This window comes from Ovis canadensis, chromosome 19 (genome assembly GCF_042477335.2).
Source record: "Ovis canadensis isolate MfBH-ARS-UI-01 breed Bighorn chromosome 19, ARS-UI_OviCan_v2, whole genome shotgun sequence".
In the NCBI taxonomy this organism is placed as follows: Eukaryota; Metazoa; Chordata; class Mammalia; order Artiodactyla; family Bovidae; genus Ovis; species Ovis canadensis.
In genome coordinates, this window is record NC_091263.1 from 47,291,329 (window position 1) to 47,314,678 (window position 23,350).

The 23,350-nt window shown below is 41.7% G+C and overlaps 2 protein-coding genes across 5 annotated transcripts in view; both read left to right on the plus strand.

The window, feature by feature from the left end:
- EOGT (EGF domain specific O-linked N-acetylglucosamine transferase) overlaps nucleotides 1-23,350 on the plus strand; it is a 56,177-nt gene that overhangs the window by 30,714 nt on the left and 2,113 nt on the right. For 2 of the 4 annotated variants that reach the window (XM_069561685.1, XM_069561686.1), the window contains exons 15-17: nucleotides 4,174-4,293; nucleotides 6,460-6,562; nucleotides 7,142-9,403. In XM_069561685.1, the coding sequence (XP_069417786.1) occupies nucleotides 4,174-4,293; nucleotides 6,460-6,562; nucleotides 7,142-7,288 (370 nt within the window). In that variant the 3' untranslated portion in view covers nucleotides 7,289-9,403. Of the gene's footprint in view, nucleotides 1-4,173; nucleotides 4,294-6,459; nucleotides 6,563-7,141; nucleotides 9,404-9,767; nucleotides 9,900-23,350 lie in introns of those variants that run through there. The other 2 variants (XR_011250864.1, XR_011250863.1) reach the window with 2 other exon arrangements.
- Nucleotides 11,092-23,350, plus strand: part of TAFA4 (TAFA chemokine like family member 4) — a 219,572-nt gene continuing 207,313 nt past the window's right edge. Inside the window, exon 1 of the mRNA XM_069561698.1 lies at nucleotides 11,092-16,422. The gene's annotated coding sequence lies outside the window, so the exon portion shown is untranslated. The remainder of the gene's footprint in view (nucleotides 16,423-23,350) is intronic.

Sequence of the window (23,350 nt, forward strand, 5' to 3'; positions counted from 1 at the left end):
GTGTTATTTTCCAAATTTAACAGCTTTTTTCTGTGTTAAAAAGTACACATTTACCAACATGCAGTGCCTGACATGGTTCGGTTTAAACTTATCAGTAAGCCTGGGTGTTTAGCACCTCATTCATTACACGTTTGTTCATTTCCACAACAAGTCTTTGTCAGGTACATGCCATAAGCTGGTCACCAGGCTTCGAAGCAGGAAGACAGTTTCGGAAGAAGCATGGCCATGTCCCTACGTCAGACACTAAGTACAAATAAATAGCAGTTGCAAGAACAGCAACTGTTTATTGAGACTTACTCTTTTTTCCCCCCCAACCTTTAAACTTTTTATTTTGTATTGGGGTAGAACCGATTAACAATATTGTGGTAATTTCAGGTGGACAGCAAAGGGACTCAGCCATACATATACATATATCCTTTCTCCCCCAAACTTCCCTCCTATCCATGCTTCCACATAACACTGAGCAGAGTTCCATGTGCTGTATGGTAGGTCCTTGTTGGTTATCCATTTTAGTATAACCGTCCATACATGATCTTCCCAACTGTCCCTTCTCACCAACAGCCATAAATTCGTTAATCTAAGTCTGTGAGCGCTGACACGTATTCTTAATGCTTTTCTTGCTCTGTCTCATCTTCCTCTTTCAAAAGTCTTGTGAAGTTTCTGAAGCTGTTTCTGTCTGACAGGTGACACTAACCGGATGGTGGCAATCCTCACTGCCACCCGAGGAGGTGCAGAGGCAAGAAGAGAGCCCAGGGTTAGTGACAGTGAATTCAGACCTTGGCAACCTGAGGGACACGATAGAAACTAACAGTGTTGAGCTTTGTGAGTTTTGATCTATAGGCATTTCCCAGAAATGACCACTCCACAAATGTATTCCCTGGACAAATGCCCCTTGTTCTCCTCAGTATCAGTTGGCATCCCGGGGAAACTGAGGCACATGTACTTCATGTGAGATGTACTTGGTACCTTTGTCTTTCTTCTCTTGTGCAGGTGTGGGATTTCTGTTCTGTCCTGAGAGGAAGCTCTTCAAAGAGGAGAAGCTGATTAAGAGGAAAGTTGCTTCCCCTTCTTCGATGCAAACAGATCTTGTTCATTTATTTTTCTTCACTGTGGGTGGGTGGGACTGGGAGATTGGGTTCTATTTTATTTATCAGAGTATTAGACCCTGTCCAGCATTTCTTCCCAGCCTCACTTCAGTGAACTTCTTTGGCTGTTGTTCTTGTTGTTCAGTCACTCAGTAATGTCAGACTCTTTGCGACCCCATGGACTGCAGCACGCCAGACCTCCCTGTTCCTTACCAACTCCCGGAGCCTGCTCAGACTCATGTCCATTGAGTCAATGATGCATTCCAACCATCTCGTCCTCTGTGTCCCTTTTCCTCCTGCGTTCTGTCTTTCCCAGCAGCAGGGTTTTTTTCCAATGAGGCAGCTCTTCGCGTCAGGTGGCCAAATCAAGAGGCTGTTTAGTTCTTTGCTTTCTGCCATAAGGGTGGTGTTGTCTACATATCTGAGATTATTGATATTTCTGCCAGAGATCTTGATTCCAGCTTGTGCTTCATCCACCCTGACATTTCACATGATGTACTCTGCATATAAGTTAAATAAGCAAGGTGACAGTATATGGCCTTGACATACTCCTTTCCCAGTTTTGAGCCAGTCTGTTGTTCCATGTCCAGTTCTAACCATTGCCTCTTGACCTGTATACAGATTTTGCAGGAGGCAAAAGGTGCTTTGGTATTCCCATGTCTTTAAGAATTTCCCACAGTTTATTGTGATCCACACAGTCAAAGACTTCAGTGTAATCAATAAAGCAGAGGTAGATGTTTTTCTGGAATTCTCTTGCCTTTTCTATGATCCAACAGTTAGACAAATTTGGCAATTTGTTCTCTAGTTCTTCTGCCTTTCTAAATCCAGCTTGAACATCTGGGAGTTCTCAGTTCATGTACTGTTGAAGAGAATTTCGAGCATTACTTTGCTAGTGTGTGAGATGAGTGCAATTGTGTGGTAGTTTGAACGTTCTTTGGCATTGCCCTTCTTTGCGATTGGAATGAAAACTGACCTTTTCCAGTCCTGTGGCCACTGCTGAGTTTTCCAAATTTGCTGGCATATTGAGTACATCACTTTCACAGCATCATCTTTTAGAATTTGAAGTAGCTCAGCTGGAATTCCATCACTTCCACTAGCTTTGTAGTGATGCTTCCTAAGGCCCACTTGACTTCACATTCCAGGATGTCTGTCTCTAGGTGAGTGGTCACACCATTGTGGTTATCTGGGTCATGAAGATCTTTTTTGTATAGTTCTTCTGTGTATTCTTGCCACCTCTTCGCAGTGTGTTCTGCTTCTGTTAGATCCATACCATTTCTGTCCTTTATTGTGCTCATCTTTGCATGAAATGTTCCCTTGGTATCTCTCACTAGTCTTTCCTATTCTGTTGTTTTCCTCTATTTCTTTGGACTGTTCACTAGGAAGGCTTTCTTATCTCTCTTGGCTGTTCTTTAGAACTCTGCATTTAGATGGGTGTTTCTTTCCTTTTCTTCTTAGCCTTTTGTCTCTCTTCTTTTCTCAGCTATTTGTAAGGCCTCCTCAGGCAACCATTTTGCCTTTTTGCATTTCTTTTTCTTGGGGATGGCTTTCATCACTGCCTCCTGTACAATGTCATGAACCTCTGTCCATAGTTCTTCAGGTACTCTGTCTATCAGATCTGATCCCTCGAATCTGTTTGTCACTTCCAGTGTATAATCGTAAGGGATTTGATTTAGGTCATACCTGAATGGTCTAGTGGTTTTCCCTACTTTCTTCAATTTAAGTCTGAATTTTGCAATAAGAAGTTCATGATCTGAGCCACAGTCAGCTCCCAGTCTTGTTTTTGCTGACTCTATAGAGCTTCTCCATCTTCGGTTGCAAGGAATATAATCAATTTGATTTCAATATTGCCCATCTGGTGATGTCCATGTGTAGAGTCATCTCTTGTGTTATTGGAAGAGAGTGTTCGCTATGACCACTGCGTTCTCTTGGCAAAAGTCTGTTAGCCTTTGCCCTGCTTCATTTTGTACTCCAAGGCGAAACTTGCCTGTTACTCCAGGTATCTCTTTACTTCCTACTTTTGCATTCCAGTTCCCTGTGATAAAAAGGACATCTTTTTTGGGTGTTAGTTCTAGAAGGTCTTGTAGGTATTCATAGAACCATTCAATTTCAACTTCTTTGGCCTTAGTGGTTGGGGCATAAACGGATTACTGTGATACTGAATGGTTTGCCTTGGAAATGAACTGAGATCATTTTGTCGTTTTTGAGATTACACCCAAGTACTGCATTTCGGACTCTTTTGTTGACTCTGAGGGCTTCTCCATTTCTTCTAAGGGATTCTTGCCCACAGTAGTAGATATAATAGTCATCTGAATTAAATTCTCCCACTCCCATCCATTTTAGTTCACTGATTACTAAACTGTCAATGTTCACTCTTACCATCTCCTGTTTAACCACTTGCAATTTACCTTGATTCATGGACCTTTTGCCTCTTACTTTCATTTTAAAGTTTGCACATCTTTCAGTGTCTTGAATTCAAAGACCAGCACACATAAAATTGTGAATTCATCTGTTGCACAGGCAGGAAAATGCCCTCATGGTATCTGAGATAATTTTAGCAGTACACAGATGTCAACTGAATAACTCAAATCATGCAAGCAAGAATTTATTTTTGAAAAGTTCCTGTATGATCTTAAGGAAATAGTTTTCAGTTGGTTGCTAAATATATCATAACATCACAGTAATGCTTGCTAATTCCACTTTTTAAACAGTGAGTGAGCCTTGGAATCAGAGCTTTGCCTTGTAGTGTTACCTACCTACCTTGGAATAATGCTTTTTAGCTTGATTATACCCATTTTTACAGTTTTATGTCATGTGTTATTAGTTTTTCATTTAAGACAGGTATAAAAGTTTCCTTCTAAAATAAGAACATGCAAGTTTTAAAAAAGGCAAGCTTACCTTAGAAAAAAAATGTTTATTTATTAAGTAAGCCGTTAATGGCAGTAGGCTTGAAATTGGCAAATATCATGAGGAAATGTACTTTCAACTGGGAAAGACACTTGTATAAATGTTGTTACCATGAATCGTGAGCTTACTCAACTCAGTACTTTCCCTCTCCTCCCCTTTCTTTTGTTGTTCTTTATGTTCACAGGGAACTTGGGTTTTTAGATCAGCTGAGAATCACGCATAACACAGACATATTTATTGGAATGCATGGAGCTGGTCTTACCCATTTGCTTTTCCTTCCAGACTGGGCTGCGGTGTTTGAACTGTAAGTGTCTGGGGATACTTTAATATTGAGGCAGCTGATAATGCTTTTTCTGCTTGCTGAGACTTTCATTCAGAGCCTCAAAAGGCTTAATATTTAATTATTACAAAGCAGTCACATCATATATACATCTAGAAAGAAAAGAAAAAAAGACCTAAAAGTTTGAAGACTGCGATTAGCATCCTTAGCAAGCAAATACCCTTTCCTCCCCCATCTCAGCAGGATTCGGGAGATGTGAATCTGTGGTTTCCTTGCTCTGAGTGCATTCCTGTGTGCTTGTCAACTGAAAGTCTCTCTCTGCCATCAGTGTAGTTATTGTGTGAAAAGAGAACCTGTGTGTTGCATACCCATGTTCATAGCAGTGTTATCTCATTAGCCAAGTGGTAGAAGAAACTCAGTTGCCCATTGACTATGGAACGGGTAAATGAAATGTGATGCAAACTCACACGTACCCAGTGGAATACTATTTAGCTTTACAAAAGAAAGAAATCCTGTCTCGTGCAGTGACAGGGATGGACCTCGAGGACATTATGTTAAGTGAAATGTTACTCTGAAAAGCACGAATACTGTATGATTTCACTTTCATGAGGTATGTAGAGAAGTCTGATTCATAGAGACAGAAAGTAGAAGGGCGGGTGTCAAGAACTAGTGGGAGAGGTGAAGTGTTTAATTAGGACAGAGCTTCACTTTTGCATGATGAAAGTGTTCTGGTGATTGGTTGTAACAGTGAGCTGTATGTATTACTGAACTGCACACTTAAAAATGGTTAAGATGGCAAGTTTTATGTCATGTGTTTTCTACCACAATTTAAAAAGAGAGAGAAAAGGTTTGAGTATCTGTACTTCTAGTGAAGAACACAGCTCCAAAACATAAGCCAACCTCTTTGCCTGGTGCTCACAGGCACCATACCATTCCACGGGCCTGTTTGAGTCCATACACACACAGGAGACTGAGGCCTCAGGTGAAAGTAATGTTCCCACAGCGTTCCTCTAACTCGGTGCTTGGTTGTGGAGACGTGGACCTCTCTCCTTTAATAATTCTACTCTGGATACCAACGGTGATTGCTGTTACCTGATTTCTTCCCCTTGTAACTAAATATCTTGATTTTGTGGTCGTATTTCAAAAATAACTTGGCATTCAAATGAGAGACTCTTTAGAAAAAGATTTGTCATGAACTTTCAACACCCTGAAAAACCCTTAAAAATAAATATATATGTTAGAGAAATAGCTAGATCATTGTGGATTCTATTTTAGTTCTTTCTCCCCGAGAAAGAGGGGGTAAAGAGAAAAAGGAAGGAAGGAAAAAAATGTCACTGAGACATTTCAGTCCTTGGAGGTCAACAGTCTTGGGATCAGTTTCTTTTGGAGAATGTGTTACCCACCCACCTCAAGGCCATGTTCCTATGCACAAAGCGGGGGTTATTAGGAGTTGATATCAAGTTCACAGACCTGTTGATAAAAATCTCCTCCATTCTTTAATCCTGTTCTGCTTTTTGAAAGTTAGGATGATTTAGTTATGGAAATATTTTTAAAATAATCTGTTTCACTCTTGTGTGTGTGTGTTTCTATAAACAAGTTTTATTTATATACCATACTATAGTTCACTCATGTAAATCATATAATTCATTGCTTTTAAGATATTGACCGAGTTGTGAAACCACCACCACAATTTTACAATATTTTCATTGCTCCCCAGAGAAAATCAGTTCTCTTCAGCAGTTACTCTCATTCCATCTTCCTCCCAGCCCCTGGAAATCACTAATCTCCTTTCTGTCTCTGTAGATTTACCATTATGGACATTTCACAGAAGGGGAATCATGCAATATGTGGGCTTTTTCTTACCAGCTGCTTTCACTTAGTGTCGTGTTTTCAAGGTTCATCCATGTTGGGGCGTGGATCAGTGCTCATACCTTTTTATTAGCAATGATTCCTTGTATGGTTATATACCACGTTTTATTTCTCCATTCGTCAGTCGATAGATTCTTTTCACCTTTTGGCTGTTGTGAATAATGCTGCTATGAACATGAATCTCTCTCTCTTTCCTGTGTACTGTTTATACAATCTTTTGCAAGGACGTATTTGGGTGGTGAATTTTTTTCCCCAAAGAACTGTGGATTGGTCAAAAATCCCAGGCCAAAGCCCCACGTACAGATGCCCTTGTGTCCTTAGGTACAACTGTGGAGATGAACGTTGTTACTTGGACCTGGCTAGGCTGAGAGGTGTCCACTACATCACTTGGCGAAGGCAGAACAAAGTCTTTCCTCAAGATAAGGTAAAGTTCAATGACAAAAATCATCTTGTTTTATTTTTTAATTGGCTTAAAGCATCTAATTAAATTGCAACCTGTCTTTAAGCTTCAATCCAAAGATAAAACCGTTCTTTGGAATCGTGAATTGTTTTTAATATTTGCAAACTTGTGGGAGAGGGGAAGTTAATTATTCTCTATCTTTATGTGGAAAAGTGACCTTCATGAAATTTGGGACTAGAGAGATCTGTTAAATTATTTAGAGACAGGATCTGCAAACTATAGACCAGTGGGTTATATCTGGCCCTCCACTCGTTTTTATAAATAAGGCTTTATTGGGACACAGCCCTTCTCTTCTGTTCACATGTTTTCTATGACTCCTTGAGCACTTCAGTGGCAGGGTTGAATAATTGTGGTGGAGACTCTGTGGTCCACAGAGCTGAAGAAAGTACATGCTGTCTGGCCTATTACTGAAAAAAATTCCCAGCCTCTGATGTAGAGCATAAATTAAAATAGTTGCTTTTGGCCAAAGTGAAGTAATTTTATTCTTGTTCAGAAAACCACATGCTTAACAGCTTACAAATTTGTCTTTTGCTATTTTTGCAGGGCCACCACCCAACTCTGGGGGAGCATCCAAAGTTTACCAACTATTCTTTTGATGTAGAAGAATTTATGTACCTTGTCCTTCAGGCTGCAGATCATGTATTGCAACACCCAAAGTGGCCATTTAAGAAAAAACATGATGAGCTATAAATCTGTTGAGTCTTTTTGCCAAAAGGGAGTTTTTGAGCAGTCCTGCACCCAGACTTACTTCACAGTTAAATAGGTAAAACAGCCTGTTATCTCCTAGCCCCAAATCACCTTTTTTTTAAAAAAAAAAACAAAAACCAATACAATGCCTTCAGGATATTACTTACGTCTTTTATAGCTTTTAAGTGTTTTGTTTGATTTTTGTGTTATTGCTATTTATCAAGATACTATTTTTGCACTGAAAACTTTACTTTTTATAGTTCAGAAATTAGGCCTGGGCTCACTGGGATCATTGAGGTTTTTTCTTAGGGATGCCAAAGTTTGCAACTTTCTTAGTTTTAGAAATTGTAAGTGTTTTTGTAGAATACCATGAGATCATCATTTTAGAGGCTTCCAACTTGATAATGATATGTTTGAGTAAAATCACAACTCATTTCTTTGCCATAGTTTGTTCATAGCACTGTTCATAGTTGGACAGGAAAACATGCAATGTACACACACACACTACTGTTCATAGTTGGAAAGGAAAACATGCAACACACCCATGCGTGCGCGCGCACACGCACACACACACACACACACACACACACACACACACACACGGTTGTGGTTTTTAGGACCAAGCTATAGGACTGTGTTACAGATCAAACAGTATTATAAATAGATCTGTTTTATTCTTATCAGAGTCCAAACTTCGTCCCAATGAATTCTCTGTTATATCCTTATAGTCAACGCCAGGTTATAGTCATCCAGAACCTAAATAAATCATGCTGTTTCCTTAAGTCATATTCATATATTTCATATGCAAATCATGTTTTCCCCACATGTAGCAACCACATATGATAAAAACAAATGAGAATGTTCTTTAGAACGGTTTTATGTATCTTCTAGCTGGTTCCCACCGGCTCCTTCTTAGCTGTGGAGAGCATTTACGTATGAAACGGTTTCATTGTGCACATATTTGTAAGTGCATATACCTGTGTGTATCCGTCTACCTCTTTTAGCATGGAGCTATTACAGTGTTTGATTTTGCAAACTTCAGGTTAGCCACAAGTAGAGAGTTTTTTTCCCCTATAAAAAAAGTAAAGGCAAAAAAGGGTAAAGACACACGTGAATTAGCCAGTTCAAAATGAATAAGAAGCCATAGGAAAGTGTCATAGATTAAAAAGGGTATCTGACAGCCACCCCTACTCCCTCAATGAGATTCACTTCTTACTGTTTATGAACCTTCAATTTAGTGGTTGGAAACCACGGATTTGTTTTATTGCAGAATGTGAAGTTTACATTTTATTAACACTGAGTAATCTCATTTAGAGACTAGCAACTTCTATTTTTTAAAGTAAGGAATTAACAAAGTACAGTAAAGCTAAATTTTTTTGTTTTAGAGTAGTTAAAAGAAAAAAGAATATACAGCAGACAAGTGACCTGAGAATCCTAAAATATTTATTATCTGGACCTTTACAGAACACATTTGTTGACTCCTGCTTTAAAGGATTATCAACAGTCTTCTAGAGTTTAGGAATATTTATTAAAATATCTGTAAATGAATTAATGAATCACTATAGCAGTAGCTTTGATTTGAGACTTTTACAATATTTAAAAAGATTTACAACATGACTTTTGAAATGATTGGTGTTGCTGCTGTTCTTTGTCCAAAATACTGAGTATCCACTGAGAAGATCATTCACATGAAAGGAATTGTCAAGGCTATGTTGCATGTTTAGTCAGAGAGGCAGAAACATCTAAAAAAAATGGCCTGGAAAAAAAAGGTTTCAGCATTTATCTTCTTACCTCATTTTAAGAAGTGTTTGGCAATGTGATTCTGTAGATGAGCAAGAATTTTAGACATTGAAAACAATTTCATAATAAAATGTTATATTTGCATATTTCACAAAGAAACAGTATGTTTTATAGAAATGAGAAAATACACTAGGTACTTTATGTAATTCACTTTTATCAGACTTTCTTTTTGATGGGAGCAAAAGAAGGTCTTCAAATTGTTATAAAATTTAAAATGTTAAGACTGCTCTTTTTATTAAGTCTTTGAAAGAGATGCATGTCATTGTTTGTACATTTGGGATATGGCTTTAGAATAAATCTTTTTATACTTTATTTGAACACCAGACTATTTTCAGGATTTTCTATGTCTGAATGTCAGATGTTTACCTTTTGTGTGTGTGTGCAATCTGGTCGCTCTAGATTATACGAATTGAGTAGGTCAGTGACAATTCAATTTAAGGAAAAGTTGTACCTTAAAATTATTTAGCAGTTTATTATGTGATGCTTTCATGGTATATTGCATAATCTGTATAAACTCAACTTAGTTGTTCCCATTTTTTAATGTGACAAAAGTCAGATACTGTTTAGGGGACCTCCCTAAAGATCACATGTCTTCTGATTCCACATCTATAGTCCTACATTTATACACCAGATTATGCGGTAAATATTGATGGAGCAACTACTGTGTACATTTCTACTCTAGGTTCTGGGGATACCGAAGTGAGAAGAACAGAAAAAAATCCTTGCCTCCATGGCCCTTGCTTTCTGATGGAGGAGACAGATATTAACATAAATAAGGAAAATATACTGTGTGTTGGATGTTGATACAAGCATGGTATGGACAAAACTAAAACAGGAATGAGGGCTCTGGAGCTCTGGGGGGTGGGTAGAGTCCAGCACACTTAGGTAGAGGGTCAGGGAAGTCCTTGTTGAGGTCACCTTTGAGTCAGGACTTAAAGTACTTAAAGGAGGAAGCAATGTAGATAGCTGGCAAAGAGTATTCCAGGATGACAGAATAGTATGTGCAAAGGTCCTGAGGCAGGAGGGTACCCAGTATGTTTGAGAAACAGCCAGGAAGCCAGTATTGGGGGCAGAGGAGATGAGGTCAAAGAGGTAATGGGCCTGGTGTTCAAATGGCAAGGCTCTTGTCCTTTGATGGTGATGAGATGGAAGTCATTGAAGGGAATATCAACAGGAGGAATGGCCTGACTTTGAAGAGGAGAACTGTAGCTATTATGCTGGGAAGAGACTCTGGAGAAATGTTTCAGGTCGTGTACCCTGGGGAACAGACTATGGGGTGTAAATTTGTATGCAGGTGGTGTGTTGGGGAAGATGCTCCTTGATGGATACCTGGAAGGAAGTAAAGGGACAAGACTGGGGTGGAGGGAGCTGTGGAGCTGCAACACAATTGCAAGTGAGGCCACAGGGAGGCACTGTAGAGCTGATTGTAAATGCTGGAGATCCTCATAGCAATGAATCCCTGAATACCAACATTTCTCCAGAGGGGTGTCGTCTGGAGCAGGGCAGCTCTTCAGCTGAAGACAGTTCCTGGAGAGGAGCTTGGTGTGATCCATCAGTGGTCAATATTCCCATTGCAGTGTGGTGGGTGGATCTCCCAGGCCCTCTACAGCGTCCATAGTGCGATGTTACCATTCAGCATGTTCCACTCGTCTACTGCCTGCCAACAGAAAGTTATAGCTAAGGCTTCATTTGATTCAGATTTTGTTTTAAAGACTCCTTGAAGACAGTTCTGTGTACTTCATATGGTAGAAGGTGAGAGTGGCTTTGTGGGCCATATGAGTTCTCTGTCCCATTTTATTATGTGTTGGGCCCTACCTCTAATCTTTTAACAGACGTAAAAAACATTCTTTGGGATATTTAAACACGTTAAGGAACTTGCCCAAAGCCATGAATTGGATATAGGGCTTTCTTTGTGAAGGAATTTAAACAGAGGTAATGTAGGAAATAAAGGATGAAAGGAAGGAAAGGAAAGAGGGAAGGAGGGAGGGAAAGAAGGAAAGAGAAGAGAGAAGTTGGGTGGAAAAGAAAATAGAGAAAGTAGTCCTGGTGTTAGGCTATTCCTTGCAGTTACAATATAGTTTTCTCTGATACACACTCAATGGAGAGAGAATTTGAAAAACACTTGCTTTTTGAAACTAAGAGCAATAATCAGATCAGGTATGGTTGCCTGGGAGAAACCAGTCTTTCAGAGTACTATATTCACAACCAAGGGCTATTATTGCCAGACACTTTAATATCGTCTTCCTCTGTTAGCTTATTGGGGCATGGCATAAGATGTCATAAGCACGCTTGTCATGGAGGAAGTGGCTTAGAGCTTGGCTGCGGTTATGTGGGCCCTCTTTGGATGGTAATGCACATTTTAACCATGAGGTGGCAGTCAAGCCCTTCCAAATGGCCTCTGCACTCTGAAAGCCTGGGTGTAATACTCTCATTGTAGATTCCAGACACCTGAGTGCCAGGAGTAAGGCCTTGCTTCTGTGTGTGATGTATTTTTTTCATCCCTGATTTGAGGTAAAGTGGGAAAATTATCCTGGACAGTTTTCAGATTTAAGTGTGGAATTTCTTAGCTGCAGCCAATTCCTGAACCCTTTGTACCATCTCCTGATCGTCCCGTGGAAAGAGCATTTGGTCTTGGGAAGTGATTTCTAGTGACCGAAACTGTTCAGTGGAATGCAGTCTCATTGATGTGAAGGAATTTTCTTGGGTAGAGAGCTCTATTGTAGGATCTCTAGATAGCCCGTTAGTTCCTCAGTCCTTTTTAGGACCTAAATTTGTTGTTATATTGGGCTTGATAGGTTATTGTATATATAAGTGCTGTTATCATTGAGCAGAACCAGACTGTAAGTGGAAGAGTTCTTGTGCTTGTGTTTAGTTGCCCAGTCATGTCTGACTATTTGCGACCCTTTGGGCTGTAACCCACCAGGCTCCTCTGTCCATGGGATTTTTCAGGCAAGAATACTGGAGTGGGTTGCCATATCCTTCTCCAGGGGATATTCCCACCCCAGTGTCTCTTACATCTCCTGCATTGGCAGGCAGCTGCTTTACCCACTGAGCCAACGGGGAAGCCCAGTGTAAACGAAGGAGTTCATTGAGGTCTAAATGCCAAGAGTGGTACCGTGTTAATTAAAGAGGAGTTTTTAGCACAAACAAAGGAGTATTAATATCGAGTCTTTACGTGAATCTGACCCATGCAGTTCTCCAGGTATTTGCTATTATTTGTTTTTTACAACCACGAATTGCAGTATTTGGGGATGTTTTTGCTGAAAAGGACCTTGAGATCCTTTGTAGCTTTTGTTCATTTCACTATGGTTTGTTGACTGCCCACCAGTAACAGAAACTTTCAGACCAAGAGAGAAAGTTCCTGGGAGAAGCATGTTTTGTAGACCCAGGAATTCAGCTCTAGGAATCAGAGGGCTCTGACTCCTCAGCCTTGCACATCCCTTGCAGCTGTGTGATCAGGGGTTTATTGCTTAGTGTTATGAAGCTTCAATTTTCTCATAAATTGATGGCAATATCTATTAGGCAGGGTAGATTCAAGGGTAAAAAAAATAAAGTCCCACTCGTTTAGGGCTTGGTGCATACTATCTGTTCAGTAAATGCTATTATACTATGGAACATACAGAACTGTTATTATTTAAAGCTCTAGTACGTGGAAAGCGGTTACATTTTGAATCTCCAGACTTCTCCCCACACGAAAGTATTTAGATTCTCAGGGATGCCATCAACCGACTCTCTGGTCAGATGTCCCCAGGTGTCGCATTGCACAGGGATTGGGAGCGGCTGGTCTAGGACAGAGTGACAGCTCTTGGCAGTAGATAGGTCAGGAGGTCTAAACCAGTACTTGTCAAAGTCTCTTCCACTGGGGATCCTTAAGATGTTGCATAATAAACAGTTTACCAGGGAAATACTGCCTCAAGTCGAGTTGTTTCTTGCAGGGTTTATCCCCACCTTTGACATACCCGTGCCCACTGTGAGTTTCTAAATAGGAGGAGGTCATATGTGCTGTTTCCAGATTCATTTGACCACTGGGTCTCTTTCTCAGGGAGCTTGACGATTGCTGTTACAAGAATCCCCCTCCAGGCAGGCTTCTCTCAGTACTGGCCACAGCTGTCTCCCCTCCTGGGGAATGGGTAACAGGCAGTGCTTTTGGCATGAAGCCGATCCCAGTTTGTGAGTCCTGTCAGTTTGTGCTACCCAATCACAACTGACTGGACCCGGCATCAGTAGCTGAGCCGATTCTATCCAGTCGGGAGGTTGTAAGATAAAAGGTAAAGAAATGACCCAGGTCCCTTCAGCAGGGCCATTTGGATGGAAGACGTGAGGAGGATGCCAAGGTTTCTGGAACCAAGACACCAGATCTGAGCTATTGGTGCTTTTTTTTTTTTATCAAGTACAATCACGAGCTGGTCTTCAGTTCTTCGTGAGGCCACTTGTACTTTCAGGTCATGCATTGGGTGCCCTCTTCCAGCCTGAAAGAACCTAACCCACACAGCCATGCCTGACTCCAGGAGTGACTGTCCCACCCAACACCACGGTGATGGGAGGACATGGATCCAGACATTCGTATTCCAAGTTTAATGCCGCACTGTGGCCCCATCACACCATTGCCTCTCAAGCTGAGATTGATCAGCAGGACAAGCAGAGGTAAAAAATAATGGTAGTTTACAGAATAATCTGGGAAGTAAATGTGAAGGACACACATGTAGAAGTCCTTAACGGTCTTAGGTAGAAATCGGAGCTGGGCAGAGGGTTAAATAATGGTGCCTGAGAAATCAGGCCAGTTTGCCATGAGGCAGCTGGATGAGGACTCAGCAAACAGGAGATGAAGTTAAAGGTGAAGTTTCTAAGTCTCAGAAGAAAACCTTAAAGTGGATAGGCAGTAAATAAAGCTGAGGACAAGAGTGAAAGGAGGGAATTACTAGACATACATTGTACAGGTCAGAGAAAAGGCAGGAAGAGGCCAAGATAACATTGAAAAGCTTGCGGAAAAGGGAGACTGAGGGGGACGATGCAAACACTGAGGAAGCCGGTACGTCTCTTACTGCAGCAACCCCTCCAGCCCCCAAGGGCAGCAGAAAATGGGGAGAAAAGCACGAAAGCACCGATTCACAGTGAAAGCCATTCTGCACTGATAGAAAAATGTAAATCCTCCAGAGAAATATCTTTATCTACGTACCGTTTTTCAAAAACGCAGGGAATATTCAGCAACATTCTCAGGGAGAGAATTTACACAAGATGCTTTTAGAAGTGTTTATGGTTCACTTGGTGGAAACGGGCCCGGGAGTTTTTCCTCCTGCAGTTCACAAGATGTCAGTGTATCCTCTTGCCTGTTAAATTAAAAGTAAGATGTGATGGTGGCGCGTCCTTACTGCCATCACCACACTGAGACATGGAGCCCAGATGGGATTTCCGTTCTGCCTGGCAGGTGTCTATGCAAATAAGCTGCCTTTCAGAAATTGCTGGGTAATACTATCATATTGACTTTGTACTAGATTATATGTTCTTGGATAGTCATACTTTTGCAATTCAAATAGCAGTCTGTTGAAAAGAGTTTTATGATGGCTGCTACTTGGTGCAGGCAATAAATCTGGGGGACCAGGAATAAAAGTAATAGGCAGAGAAAGGCACCCATTCTTTTACAGCTACGCTTGAGACTGATGAGAAGGGCCAATAGCTGGGAAGCGTCTTACAGTCTCCTTTTATCTTTTTGCTGCTGCTTCTTTAGTTCTTTTTTCTTCTTCCTCATCATTTCCCCCCTCCCCCCCAGAAATATTAGCATTTATAAGTTTGCTTTTGGGGGTCTTCCTTGGTGGTCCAGTGGTTAAGAATCCTCCTTGCAGGGGACGCAGGTTCGCTCCCTGCTGCGGGAGCTGAGATCCCACCTGCCATAGAGCAACTACGTCTGCGTGTCCTGCAACTACTGAGCCTGCGCAGTACAGCCCTAGCGCTGCAACTACTGAGCTTGCGCCCTGGAGCGAGGAACCACAACTACTGAGCCTGCATGTGCAACTGCTTAAGAACACATGCCCTAGAGCCCGTGCTCCACCAACAAGAGAAGCCACTGCCAGAAGGCCGAGCACCACAACTAAGGACTAGCCCCCGCTCGCCAGAACTAGAGCAAAAGCCCACACGCAGCAATGAAGAGCCTAGGCTGCAAGAACCCAGCGCAGCCCCTGCTTCCCGCCAAACTTCTGCGCTCTTGGTGAAAGTAAAGACCCGGTCAGGAACCCTACGGAAAGGTTTGGACTTGTTGGTTCCTAGTGACTGGCATGGTGATATTCATGGTCCCCCTTGGTGGTAAGACATTGCAGCAGACTTAGCGCTGACTCTTCTGGGCTGTCCATTGGAGTGGCCGCATAGGACCCGGGGATAACATCTACTTCCCCTACTCAGTTCAGACTTCCTGAGATTGTCCCCCACCCCCATCCTCTGCAGGGAAATGATGTCAGGCAAGTGCAAACACATGAAGTCTTAGGACAAAAAGTAACTTTGCAGAGCCATGATGAGGAGCAGGGTGGCCGAGCAGTGGAAGGGACAGACTCTGGCCTACCACTGACTACCCCAACGACCTAGGGCAAGCCACTGACACTCAGGGAGCCTCAGTTTTCTCATCTGTGAATGGACACTACTCAGGGGACCAACCTGAAGGTTGTTGTGAGGCTGTATTTGGTCCTTGTATCTGCATGGCACTTCGTGGCACAAACAACTGTGAGGATAGAGGAGCCTGATCTTAATCAGGTAATCACGCAGGTGAGGATGTGTAAGGATAAACAGTGGGACTGCCTGGAAGAGGAGGAACTTGTAACCAAGAGATGCCGTGCCCTGGGGTGAGAGGTAAGCTTCCTCGCAGGCAAAAATAAGGTAGCACACCTGGGGTCTGGCACCCAGGGAGGCCTGCTAAGCTGGGAGAGGAGCTGGGAGGTGAAAGAAGGAGAATAGGGAGGCAGATGACGAGGAGGAAGAAGACGGAGACCCACAGGAAGCCTGGGTCCTTGGCCCGTGAGCATCTGAGAAACCTCTAGGTGATGACACCTGAGCCTGAAAGACCCTGAGGACAGTGGCCACTGAGGTCTGCTTGATTCAGTGATGGTCTGATAGTCCTGTGAGGTGGAAAAACTCCTAGAGACCAGGCGGCCCTCAGACAGAAGTTGCAGAGGCTCCAGGGCTATCAGACTTGAAATTTGCTTCCTACTGAGTGGTTTCGTCAGCATCACCTGAGAACCTCACCAACGGCAAAGGCCTGCCAGCCAGCCTACCTTCTCCTGGCCTCAGGATTCTCAGCTGCCTGGAGTCGAACTTTGCTTCTGCCCCTTCGGTCTGTGATTAAACGGCAAAAGGTATGTGATCTATGCAAATATATGCACATATTAATATGTAAGCCCAAGGATCAATTATGTAAGGTGGCCAAGCGGTCGCTCTGCCAGAAGGGAGGTTCTTCTGGGCCTCACTCTAACGTCTTTTTACAAAATGTGTGCATTCTGAATGCTGGGGAAGTGGGGATTCATTTGTTTGCTAAAAGTGTTTAAGAATGGGTTGAAACTTCAAGAAATCCTAGGATAGCCCAGAGTTTTCAATTATGTAGGAAAATGACTACTAGGAAGGTGGGGAGGGGAAATCAAATGTTGTGGTCTGTGGGTGGGTTGGAAAAGAATTTCCAGACGTGAGATGGAATGAGAGGAGACTAGAGTTTGTTACAGTGGGAGACGCTGTTAGAGCAGTGGGCCAGCTCATGGGAGAGCCGTCCCTTTTGTGGGCCAGTAGCCAATTTTTATAGCCTCAAGACAGAAAAAATTCCTACTGGAAGGGTGGCATTAGGTGATTGGTTAGGATGCTATAAGGTGGTAATAGGATGGATATTTTACCTAATATGGGTTCAGTGGAGTGACTGGTTTAGATCCAGAGGCTCATGGCAATGGTTGCTATGGGGCTCGGTCAGTCCTGGAGATTTTTGTCCTTTGACCTTGGTACAGGGCTCCACACCAAAGCTGTGTTTATTTATTTATTTTTTAAAGAATTAAAGTGAATTGCTGTCTGTTGGAGGGAGAGGGGAGCTTGAGGCAGGTGTTATTTGTGATGTTATCGCTCAGGGACACATGGTTGAGAAGGGCTCTGCTTGGACTAGGATTTGTCTCGTGAAGCCCCAAGCCTGCTCCTCCCCCGACTGCTTTTCAAATTGAAGTACAGTTGCTGTATAATAATATGTTTCAGGTGTACAGCATAGGGATTCACAGTTTAAAAGTTATATTCCAAAAAAGGAGTTACATTCCATTTATAGTTGTTACAAAATATTGACTATATTCCCCATGTTCTGTAGAATATCCTGGCAGCTTGTTTAATTTATACGTAGTAGTTTGTGCCTCTGAATTCCCTACCCTTAGCTTATCCGTCCCTGCCTCCTTCTCCCCGCTGGTAATGGCTCTTTTGTTGTCTCATATCTGTGAGTCTATTTTGTTTTTGTTACATTCGTTAGTTTGTTCTTTTCTGTAGATTTCACATATAAGGGATATGATACAGTGTTTGTCTTTTTGTGTCTGACTTATTTCAGTAAATGTAATACCCTCCAAGTCCATCCATGATGTTGCACATGGAAAAATTTCTTTTTTATGGTTGAGTGGTATTCTGCCTCTGATTTAAACATTCATCTGTCATTGGACAGTTAGGTGGCTTCCATGTCTTGGCTCTTCTAACTAATGCTCCTGGGAACCATGGAGTGTGTAGATCTTTTCAAAATAATGCTTTTATTTACTTTGGAGATATACTCAGGAGTGGAATTGCTGGGTCATATGGTAGTTTGAGTTTTAGTTTTATGGAAAAATCTCCATACTGTTTTGCACTCTGGCTGTATCAATTTACTTTTGCACCAGTAATCGATGAGGGTTCCCTTTTCACCATGTTCTTGCCAACATTTATAATTTTTGGTATTTTTAATGACAGTCATTCTGACCCTCGTGAGATGATAGCTCATTGTGGTTTTATTTGCATTTCCCTGATGATTAGTGATGTGGAACATTTTTTCCTGTGCTTGTTGGCCATCTGTATGTCATCTTTGGAAAAATGACTGTTCAGATCTCCTGCCTATCTTTTAATTGAGTTGTTTGTTTTTTTTGAGTTGAGTTGTATGAGCTCTTGATAAATTTTAGATGCATGTGTTTGTGCTAAGTCTGCTCTTTGCGACCCCATAGGCTGTAGCCTGCCAGGCTCCTCTGTCCATGGGATTCTCCCAGAAAGAATACTGGAGTGGGTTACCATGCCCTCCTCCAGGGAATCTTCCTGACCCATGGTTTGAACCCATGTCTCTTACGTGTCCTGCATGGGCAGGCAGGTTCTTTACCACTAACTCATATCACTTGCAAATGATAGAGAAACTAGAGATTTGTCTCAGTGAAGATCCAAGCCTGTGTTTTATACATGGAAAAAGTTCTTTACATGAATGAGAAGTACCTAATGCATTACGGCCTATGTGGCTGGTGACTTTTGTCAATATTCAGCATTTTGTCCATCTGCCCCTTAACATCACCAGGAGCTCCCGTCAAGTCTGCTCAGTGGGTCTGCAGGCCTTCAGAAGGTGCTCCTTTGGCCAGGAAGTGGCAGTCTGAACGTGGGTTGGAAAAGAATTTCCAAACACAGAATTGCAGAAAGGAATGAGTTCATTAAGAACAAAGGGCAGAGATAATGTGGGGGCTGTAAGCACAGCGGGCAGACCTCCCGACAGCCTTGGGAGAGCCAACAGTTTTCCTGGGTTAGTAGCCATTTTTTACAGCCTCGAGACAAAGAAAGTTCTTGCTGGAAGGGTAGCATTAGGTGATTGATTGGGGCGCTGTCGGTTGAGTACCGGGGTGGGCATTTTTGCCTAATTTGGGATTAGGAAGCTGACTGGTATGAATCATGGGGGGCTTTTGGCAATGGTTACAATGGGGCCCCATAAGTTCTGGAGCTGACCTTGGCTCTGGGCTTTGCTTCTGTGTCCTTGGGGCAAGACTGCACAGCAGGGTTTAGATTTGGCCCACCCCAGTGATACAGGGATGATACTGTAGGAGCAGAGAGTAGCTTGGGAACAGGCACTGAGCCCGTGCGGGTTTTGATCTGGTTGCCTTCTGGTGGCCTTGCTTGTCTCTGAGTTAGAGAAACTGAGTTTCTGAGTTGCATGCAGTAGCAGAAAATAGTGGTCAGGTCAGAGGAAAAAGAAAAAGAGAAAAAACAAAACCCTTTCCAAGCAAGAAAGCAAAATACTATTCGGAAGGGGCTGTTTTGCTGTAATCATGTTAAAATGTGGACTCATGTATGTTTTTAATTGAGAAATGTAGAATGTGCCCCACCACCCTGACTGACAGGCTGACATTTTCCATGTCCTTGGTCCTCATCCCACCCTTCCCTCCACCTCTAAACCCTCATCCCCCTCTTCAGCCAGTCCCCACACCTGACCTCACCTTCCTAGTTTGAACCACCATGGAAAGAGTGGCGGTGTTATTCATCACCCTGAAAAATGCTACATGGAGCCCAAGGGTTGTGTGTGATGGTCATGTCAGTGGGAACAATTCATTATTCCATCAAGCACTTGGCATGTCAGTCAATGAAAAAATATGTGCTTTAGAACTGACAGCTCAAAATAGTCTTTTCAGCAATTGGCATGCCAAGATCTTGATAGTATAATGAATTATTCTTTAAACCTATCATTTCATGCCATCAATTTGGCCATGTAGACTTTACCTTTTTTGAGGGGGGAGGCCAGGACTGAATTATAGAAGTTATCTAAAATAACAAGCTAAATAACTTTGTAACCTGGGAAGCAAAGATTGGAGTTTTGAGAAGTGGGATGAGAAAGAATGTTCCTTGGGGAAGATAGGTAAACACAATTACTACTAATAAACGTGTAAGAAAAGTTCCCTGAGGTTCTGTGAGTCTTAGGCATGAAAAAATAGTTCATTCTCATTGACCACTGAAGTTTTATCCTCGTTTTCCATAATAAGGCACCGAGAAACTGAGATTATTTATTATTCTGTGTGCAGCTTGATATGTGTTTGCTGAGCAGTGTATTTAGTTCCTGCTTATTTAGGCGATGTGACTGTCTTGGAGTGAATTTTGAGTTCTGTTGGAAGGTCAGTTTTTCCCAGTTAATCTCCATACATAGATTTCTTTTCCCACACTTGATGTATGATTTTTCTAATACTCCTGTGGCTAATTAATTCCATTCCCATTCACAAGTCTGAGCCCTTCAAAGATCTGCACCCATCTCTTCTCCTCTGAGTATTTTGAAACCAGGACTGGGAACTTGCACAGCTTGCTGGCTTTTTAGAGAATGTTTAGGACCTTGGCATGTATTTTGGGTGACTTCTGAACGTGGCACACAGCATGTCAAGGTTTCAGCTGGTCAAATTGCTTTCATCCTAAAATGTCAGCTTTTCTAGGAGCAGCAGCTGCCACAGACCTTTTTTTTCCCCCCTCAGATATCTCCACTGAATTGCTTGGTGTGTCAATGGTTATTTTCCATCCTGTTAAATAATGCCAGTTGCTCCAGTGATGGTCATTTTAATACCGTCACAAAATAACAAGCAGTGTCAATTTGTTTTCAAGATTGGGTCTTAATTGTTCACCATTGTTTGAAAATAGAGAACAGCCTCATTAATCCACTGCTGAATATTAAACATTTCATTAAAATATTGCTTGGAAAGGAGAGTTACTTCAAATCCCCTTCACGTGTCCTTCATGGCCAGCAAAATGATCTATTCTGCATTTTTAACTCTCAACCCAGAGAAAAATTGGGGCATCTGTGACCTTTTAATTTGTGCTTCAAAGAAAACATTTCTTAATGTTATGTAATAAATCAATCATTACTTGCTTAATAATCTTAATGCATGTCTTTGAAGTCAGCAACCCACAAGAGAGGCTGGGGTTTTTAAAAATTGACAACTCTGGTCATTTGATGTAAACCGTGTTTTATTGATCAGCTGTGGAACAGTATCAACTTCATGTAAAAAGCATGTGATCATGAGGGACAATGAAAAATGAAGACTATTTTATTTATGTGTATGTGTATATGTATATGCATATTTATATATAGTCTCTGAAGTACGTAGGAAATATGAAGTATGTAGGAAATATAATTTGAAATTGTACTAACTCCCTTTAAGCCTTTCTTATCTTATCTTTGTACAAGAGCATCCTAACATAAACATGATCTGTATATTTCTTGGTTTCTATAATCTTGAAATGAAAGTTTTTGCAACCGTATTTTCTGTGTATTCTAGAAAGCAGTTGTTTAAAATGCAGATTTACCCACATTCCTTCAATCCTCTTTAGTCTGTTTGCCTTGATTTCCCTTGTTATCTAAAGAATTTTTCAGTTCAGGCATTCCTAAAATCATGTCCTTGTTACTTGTTATTAATGCTCTGTTTATCATACCAAAAAAGGAAACCCAACCTTGGATTTTTGTTTCATTTTGTAGATGAGCTTCAGATAACGCAGTTGTAGATCCGCCGCTTCTTTAATGACTAACTGCTGAATTATAGGTTTTCTGATTTGAAGTGTATTTAGAAAAAGCAACAAAATGCAATTAATCTGATAGTAATAAGAACAGAAGTTAATATTGGCCTGAAGCTAGACTGCTCATTGTAAACATCTAGCCTGCATAATTGACAGTCACAGAGGCTCACTTCTGGTTCCTAAAATGGTCCTCTCATTACTGCTTGCACAGCCCAGCTTGACCCCATTCTTCTGCAGAGGGTTCTGCCCAGACATTCCTAAGCTCCTGCGCTGGTCACTGACACAACAGCAGCTGTGCCTCTGAACTTTCATGGCTCTCTCATTGCTCTGGCCTGGTGAGCCCCTGAAGGGGAGTGGCAGAGGGCACCCCTGGGTTCATGACCTTAACTCAAGGCTCCCGGCTTTGAACTTGGGTAAGACGTTGACCCCAGGGGCCACCCTTGAGGCATGCTTACCTTGAGAGGTGGCTGTAAGGATGAGCAGATATTGCCTACTTATTATAGGAGCTCCAAAGAGCTCTGACACCCCCCACAGGGAGGGAAGATGCCCTGCAGTGTTCACTGTTTTGTTTTGGGTGGGGGGGCACTTCCCACCCACAGCTCCCAGCCTTGAGTTGGGATGTTGTTACCAGTCACAAGGTACCTCTTCCCTGTTCTCTCTGCTCCTTTCCGCATTACCTTTTCCATCATTTCTATTCAATAATTAATACTGCAAGGCTTTTCTTTATTGAGACAGTGCTCCCAAAAGGTTTCTTAATCTTCTTTTATCTGAACTCTTGAAAGATGTTTAGACAGAATGGGTTTTTTTTTTTAATGTATTATCTGCTATTTTTGTTTCTTTTTTGTTTCTTATGTGGCTACTGAGGTTGATTGCAGAAATCTATGATATATAGATAGGGAAAAGTCACTTAAAGGAAACCATAGTATTTATCAATCCAGACCTAGGCTGTGCCACCAAGGGGCACACACAATTCAAACACGGACACAAATTGTACACACACAGGTTTGCAGATAAAACTTTATTTGTGCTAAGCTACAAATATATACATATTCATGGTATGTATATTTTTGGATAACCTATTATTTGCTAACAATAGGAGCTAAAGGCCACCTCCTCAGTACCATAAAAATATTTACATCACTATTTTTAATGTCTGCAGGTAATTTCATTAAGCCAATCTCATGTCGTTGAGCAGTGAGACTCTTTCTAGCTACTGAGTATTACCAAAGAAAAAAATTTCTGTGCCTTGAATATCCTTACACATACATCTTTATACGTATATCCAGCTGTTTCCTTAGGATAATTTCCAAGATATAGCACTGCTTAATGTCAGGACATGCACGTTTTTAGAGATTTCATTTAGGTTGCCATTTCCTCCTCCCGGGTATCTTGCTGACCCAGGAATCAAACCAGAGTTTCCTGTGCCTCCTGCATTGGCAGGCAGGTTCTTGTACCACTGAGCCGCCTGGGAAGCCCCCAGAGATTTGATTACATTCTGATAATTTTCCATCCAGAAATGTGGCACTTTTCATAGAACCCTTCAGCAGATATCTGAGTATGCCACTAGCCTACATATTCCCAACACTGGATATAAGTTGGCAGAAGGGTCTGTAGGTGGAGTTGCAGAAGAGCTTTTACAGAAAAACATTGAGAGAAGAAAACATATTGTATCAATCTGTATTTGATATACTGAGACAATCTGGGCACTGTGGTTAGGAAGGTGAGTTGCAGTCCTGATGCTGCGAGAAGGATCATGGCTGAATAGACAGTATCTCCAGTTCTGGA